We start from the raw sequence: 7,018 nt of genomic DNA, 5'->3' as shown, positions 1-7,018 counted from the left end.
CCAACCCCCACACCACCACCAGATGCCAACCTTGAGAAGGAGATAGGAGGCCAGGGACGTCACGGTGTCCTCTGTCCCTCAGCATCCTCTCTTCGCCTGTCACCACCCACCTAGCTCCCCAGTTCCCCCTTGTTTCTCTCACCTGCTGTATCTTAAGTACCTGGGAGATACATAACATTACACGGGATTTCCGAAATTCAGTCACTCCTGGGCCACCTTCCCAATTTTGCCATAGCCACATGCCACCTGGGCTGTTATTTACTTTACATTTCCGTTTAAATCGAGTCACTGAAAAATGTTAATTCAATTAAAATGTATTTATTATCACATCTATAAGTGGAAAGCCAGTAGCACTTGCCCTAAGTAGAGGGTAGCTAGAAAGATGCATGTAATGAAAGCAGAGCACACGTGTTAAATTGTAGCCGGAGCTTCTTGCCTGCGGAAGCCTCTTGATACCACAGTTGTTCTCTGTCACTCAAGGGAGATAAGCAGGTGTTAGACAGGCGGTGCTCAAGACAGCCTGGCAGCACGCTGGACTTCCATCCTGGAAGTGGTCAGCAGGTTTGGAAAATTATTGATAAATGTCAGTTTTCTGGAAGCTTCCATTCATTGTGTTGCTGTGTCTCTGTCCCCCACTCACTGTGCTTGTGCAGGAGTCCCTGGAGAATTGAAATGAGCATGTATTGGATGCCTCTTAATGTGGACGTGTCCCTCACATATGTCCAGCACACTAAAGACATCCAGTATGTGGGTTTTTTTTTAAAGATTTTATTGGAGAATTGAGGGAGGGGAACAGCGTTGAGGAATCGGGGAAGGGGAACAGACAAGTTGCTGTCCTTTTGTTCTTCACTCTAGTTGTGGGGAAGGGGAACAGACAAGTTGCTGTCCTTTTGTTCTTCACTCTAGTTGTGAGGGCGTCACTTCACTGGCCCATGTTGGTATTATCATTGCGCTCTCTCTGGGTGAGGCAGTTGATCGCCGGCGATTGGATGGCTGCTCATGGTAGCTCACGGCAGCTCACGCCAGCTGCCAGCCACTCATGGTAGCTCACAGCAGCCCACACAGCAGGGGCTGCAGCTTACGCTGGCGACTCACAGCAGCCCAGCTCCTGGTCGAGCTGTTGTTCACCATCTTAGCTGTAGAGGACAGTGTCACTGGCCCTCATGTGGGATCAGAACCCGTGCCCTGCTGCTCAGAGCTGGCATCCCAAGCCAACTCTTAACTAAAGCACCACTCGGCCAGCCCTCCAGTATGTCTTTAACGGGTGGGGGAGTGGTGATGGTGGTGGTGGTGGTGATGGAGGTGGTGGTGGTGATGGTGGTGGTGGTGGTGGTGATGTTGATGGTGATGGTGGTGGTGGTGGTTGTGGTGCACTGTCGGAACCATAGTACGGGCTTGTCAGTGTTTGCTGCACAAAGGTGCAAACGATTGAACAACCCACTAGAATGTAAGCTCCACGAGGACAGGGCTTTCCGTCTGTTCTGTCACTGCCATGTCTACTGCTTGGAACTTAATAGGTGCTCAGTGAGTGAATCAACTCAGTCAACAAGTGAATCAATGAATCCGTAAATTAATGAGTGAGTGAATGAAGAAATGATTGAACACATGAATGACTGTCAGTTTTTTCCCTAGACTCAAGAGGCAGGCCTTTTGTAAAGTTGCAGGCCTCCAGTGAGGCTGGCCAAGCCTTGAGTTGGGGGCCAGAGGGTGGAGAGAGCAAACAAAAGAAACCAAGCTAAGCACAAGCTCAGGGCCCTGGCATCTGAAGCTTCCCCGAGCAGCAGCCCTTACTGGCAGCTGGCTTCCATGGCCTCGGGCTGGGGCAGGGCTGAAGGGCACCCCCAGCAGGTAGACTCTCAGCAATGCCCTCCTCTCCCCACACCAGCAATGAACCCCCAACCCCCAGTAAGGACATCTAGATGGTACCGCGAGGTGCTCTTTTCCACATTGGCAGTGTCATGCCAAGAAGTTTTTTTCATCTAGAGAAGGCTTGATTTTCATCTGTACCAGGCTGAATGGTGCTTTCTGAGCTTTGCATATCTGCAGCGCCCCCCCCCCCCCCTCTACCTCCCCCCCCCCAAGAGCAGGTTTCTGAGGCAAATCTCCAGGACTGCTAAGAGGTGTCCCCACTAGAGTGTTTATACATCAGCTCACGTACTGGGCACAGAACATTTTTGGGGAGTAACGTTTAACCATCGTGTGGTCAGCATCGCCCTGGTTCTGTGTGGCTGGCTGAGGACCAGGTGGGAGGCCAGCCTTCCTCCTCGGTGGGCTTTGAAGGAGGCAGAGCGGCGCCCCTGCCCTCCCCTAAGCCTGCTGCCCACATCTCAACCCCAGTGGGCAACGGGCATCCCTTGGTCCTCCTGAAGTAGCAAAGTGCTCTGTAGGCTTCTTTCTTGCACTAATAGGGAAGCCAGGACTTCCTTTGGGGGGGGGGGAAATGTCCTTTAAGCAATTTCTTGGTACCTATAGAATAGGAGCCCAACCCAGCTAAAATAGTCATCCCGGTGGTACTTGTTAGGGTTTGTGAATATTTCAAAACATGATCGTAAAGTCCTTGAAGGCGGGACCGAGTCTTATACCGGGGGTGTCAAAAAAATGTTTACATGTGACTTGTACTCATCTTTTGTTATCTATATATATCGAGTATTACAATTTTAATAGTTTTTTCCTTTCTTAAAATGTGTGCACATTATTTTCGGCACCCTCTGTGTGTTTGCAGCCCCATCCCATTCAGAAGCACTGGCGTGTTCATGTGTCAGCAGTTTGCCCTGCTGTCAAAATCTGAGATGGACAGGACTGTATAAATAGTAGAGCACGCTGTTCTCAAAACTTAGCGTGCATAAGGACCATTAGGGAGCTAGCTAAAAATCTAGACTTTCATATCCTACTGTGACTCATTCATTCATTCACTCATGCATGTATTCAGTAAACGTTTATTGAGCTCCTGCTCTGAATAGAGTTGCCAGATTTAGCGAATAAAAATTCAGGATGTCCAGTTAAGTTTGAATTTCAGATCGCGCAGTCATTGAGACATATATTAAAGATGCTTTGTTGTTGATCTGAAATTCACACTGAACGGGCGTCCTGTATTTTACCTGGCAGCCCTCAGCCTGCACGGAGCACTGTTCCTGGCAGTGGTGATACAGCGTGGACGAAATGTCTAGTGTACGTGCTAGTGAGGGAGACAGACAAGCAAACAGCCAAAGGAAGGCTGTTGGGGGCACCGTGGCAGGTGCCACTTCTAGGCCTGTCAAGATCAGAGCACATGTAACGTGGCCATTGGGTCCTCCCAGGTCTGGGGGGGGCATGTTGGCACAGCCCACTCACAAAGAGCCTTCTCGTAACAAAGGGGCGTGAAAACTAGAACTGCTCACAGATCTAGGGCGGCTGGTGGTGATGGGAGGAGAAGGGGTGTTTTAGCCATAGTGAGGTGATGTCTGTTTAGTACCCTCAATTCTGTGTGTGCTTGAGGTTGGTTAAATGCAAGGTCAGGCTCCTCCTGGGAATGGACTGTGCTGGCCTGCCATTCCTCTCATTCTTTTATGATGGGAAATTTTAAACACGCAGAAGTAGAGAGACTCATACGAATGACCCCCATGTACCCAAAATAAATATCAATGTTTTGCAGATCTTTTCTTGTGATTGACTCTTTTCTGATTTTAGCTTTATTTTCTGTTGAGGTACAGCCATCATACAATAAAGGGTACACAAAGCTTCATGAATTTTGATGATGATTTTCTCGCCTATGTTTACACATGGGAAACCTCCACCTAGATCAAGATCTAGAACGTTCCCAGTCCCAGCTGGCTTCCCTCCTGCCCCTTCCTGGGATCTGTACTTTGATCAGATTTGTAGGGCACAATAGTGGCATTATATTGAGGGAAATACTTCTATAAATAGAAAATTTTGAGTCTCTCTCCCCCTCCCCCCTTCCCTTTTCTGTTTCTCTTTCCTTCCCTTCTTTTTTTTTTTTTTTTCTTTCTAGTTTGTTTACTGACCGAGCTATTAGGAAGGTAAACTTTGGATTGTAAAAAGATGTAGGAGGGCCAAGATTGATTCAGATTAAAGTGGGTTTAGAAATTAGCTGTTGTTTGAATTATCCGTGTTGAAGTTACAGGCCTGTCTCCCTCCCTTCCGTGGTGTCCCTCCCACTGAACACCAGTGGGCTAACTCCAGTGGATACTGGAGACTGAAAAAAAAACCAACCTCGGCACCTGCCCCTCCCCAGAGTTCACAGTGTCCTCAGTGACAACAGGAGCCAAGGCTGCTTTCCCAAGGCTGTCTTAGGAAGAGCGAGGTCCCTGCCCCACAGGTGTTTAAACTTGGGAAAGGAGTCATTTGAGCACCTGACCCAAGGCTGACCTGATTGAGCTTCCTCCATGACACCCGCCATGTTTCCCCCAGACGCTGCACGAGATCTTCCAGGCGGAGAACACCGTCATGCTGCTGGAGAGGTCCATCATGGCCAAGGAGAGCCCGCTGAAGGTGGCACAGACAAGGCTGGAGTGCCGGACCCGGCGCCCCAACGTGGAGCTGTGCAGGGACACCCCACAATTCAAGTGAGCCGGGGAGGCCCGAAGGGGAAGGGGTGGGCTCTGTGAGCTCCCAGGAAACCTAGAAAAATGGACTCCCCACCCATCAGGAAATCTAGTCCCACAATTCCACAGGGCACTGGGTGAGGGTCTGGAGTTCTGGGGGTCCCAGGGAAGGCCCGCCCTCAGCACGGCAGCCTTCTAAGCTGCCTCCACCAGGAGTGGTTCTGTAGCTCTGTTGCGCTCTGGGAACCCCCCAGCTTTCCCCTGAAGGCTAAGGAGAGAGACCCTCTCAGGCCAGCGACGTGCCCTTTGGCCCATGGCCGCTTCACCCTCTCTGCAGGCTCCCGTGAAGAGGCACCCAGCCCGCACCTCACTCATTCTCCATCGCTGCTTTTGTCAAGTGAGCCGTTAGAATAACTTAACCCCACCTGTCCCTTTTAGCTAAGGAAAGGCCTCTTCTGTTGACACCGGGCCTCCTCCCAGGAGAGGGGGTGAAAAGCTCATGCAGACCCAGAAACAGAGTTTGTGAGCCTGGGGTAGGAGCTTGGAATGGGATGGTGGCCAGGCCAAGAAGGAACATCAGACGTGGGGGGCTGTTTTCCCATGATGTGCTGTGTGACATGGGCAGGCCACTTGGCTGTTCTGCTCTCTCCATGCTAGGGCACCATACTAGTTGTCTTTTGCTGCGTAACAAGTCCCCCCACAACTCGGTGGCTTGTCCTCCTCCTGAGCCTAGATGTGGAGAAGAGAGATGAAGTAAAGAGAGGGAAAAAAATACTCCGATTGAAAATGCGGGGTGGTTCCCTGTGATGGTGTGTGCATGGCCCCAGTTACTGTCTGAGACAATCACTTAGGAAACAAACGCTGGGGCAGGCAGGGACAGCGACACTGGCTTTTAACTTGAAAGCCTGGCTCCCTACTCCTCATCCTGCCGGCCTGGAAGGTCCTCACCCGGGAAGTGGGTGCAGTGTGGCCAGGGTTCCACTCCAGCTGGGCTGGAAGGGGTCCAGGTCCTGGCTGAGTGGTTCAGGGAGGCTCTCCTGGTCCTTCCTCCACTCGTCCCTACTTCTTAGCCGCTCAGGTGGGGCTCCAGCCCCCCTGGGGCAGAGGGTTCTGATAAGCCCTTTGTCCACCTCAGGGGACTTACAAGGGAGTGACCAGATGTTGTCCCGGAGGACCTACTGCTCTTCGACAAGCTCCTCGCCTCCTGATCCACCAGCTGTGCCACCTACAAGGGCATGTTTGGCTCAGGAGCCCTAGGCAGCGTGTGCATGTGTGTGTACGATGTGCCTGTGTATATATATGTATGTGTGTATGAGCTATGTGCTTGTGCATGGATGTGTGTCTGTACTATGTGCATGGATGCGTGTCTGTGCTATGCGCCACCCCTGCCTATTCCCCAGGATGAATGCCCATTTAAATTTGCATTTAAAGTGACATTTAAAATTTAAAACTCAGTTCCTTATTTTCGCAAACCACATTTCAAGCGGTCAGTAGTCCTTTGTATGGCTGAATGACATCCCATTGTCTGGACAGATCACCTTTTGTTTCTCCATTCATCTCTCGATGGACGTTTGGGCTGTTTCCACCATTAGACTCATGTGATTAGTGCTGCCCAAGCATTTGTACAGGTACTTGTGTGAGTGTCTGGTTTGAACTCTGACAGGTAGGCAGGTGCCCAGGAGTGGATGGCTGGGCCGCCCGGTAGGTCTCCGTGAATGGACGAGCAGCTGCCAGATGGGTTTCCTGAACACCCTGTGTTTCTCCCTCGGTGCTGGTCGCCCTCGGTAGCTCTGTCATGCGCTCACTCGCCTGCCTGGTCCACCTCTGTCTTCCTCGATGGCTGAGCCTTGTTTGTCTGGCTCACCGCAGTCTCCCAGCGCCTGGCACAGTTCCTGGCGCGTAGTAGGTGCATCTGCGTTGAACCGCTGACTAAACTTGTGCCTTCCCCTCCGCTCTCGCCCCAGGCTTGTAAATGAGGTGTTCACCATTGATGACACCCTGCAGACGCTCAGGCTGAGGCTGCGGGAGACGCAGAGCACGCTGCAGCTGCTGCAAATGATCAAGTGCCGGCTGGAGCACGAGCTGACCCTCAAGGCCGGCACCCTCTGCATCGACAGGAAGTGCGTGGGCATGCGCAAGACCTTCCCCAGCACCCCACGCCTGGTGGGCTACACCTGAGCTGCCGCCGCCACCCCTCGGCACCCTGCTCCGGGCCCGCTCCTGACGCAGCATAAAATTTGAAAAGGCAGAAAAACAAAAGAAAGTGTCATTTTTCTCCCTTCCCCCCATCATGGAGACATACAGATATACACTGAGAATCAAAATAAATGTGCCTAAACCGAAGACCCTGGTGCTGGTTCCTCCGCAGATCCAGGGAGGAGGCAGACTGTGACCCCGTGGGGACAGAGCATTGCGAGGTTGTCAACGTCCCCAGGAATGGAAGAGGCCACATTGTAAAACACCTACCTGTCCATTCA

The 7,018-nt window shown here is 51.7% G+C and overlaps 1 protein-coding gene across 1 annotated transcript in view; it reads left to right on the top strand.

Annotated features, from left to right (window-relative positions):
* The window catches only part of TEKT5 (tektin 5), a 33,179-nt gene extending 26,435 nt beyond the window's left edge, over positions 1-6,744 (top strand). Inside the window, exons 6-7 of the mRNA XM_019650878.1 lie at positions 4,408-4,562; positions 6,506-6,744. Of these exons, the coding sequence (XP_019506423.1) occupies positions 4,408-4,562; positions 6,506-6,719 (369 nt within the window). The 3' untranslated portion in view covers positions 6,720-6,744. The remainder of the gene's footprint in view (positions 1-4,407; positions 4,563-6,505) is intronic.
* The last annotated feature ends 274 nt before the right edge of the window (positions 6,745-7,018 follow it).

This window comes from Hipposideros armiger, unplaced genomic scaffold (genome assembly GCF_001890085.2).
Source record: "Hipposideros armiger isolate ML-2016 unplaced genomic scaffold, ASM189008v1 scaffold_149, whole genome shotgun sequence".
Taxonomy (NCBI): domain Eukaryota; kingdom Metazoa; phylum Chordata; class Mammalia; order Chiroptera; family Hipposideridae; genus Hipposideros; species Hipposideros armiger.
This window is presented reverse-complemented; position numbering and strand designations above follow the sequence as displayed.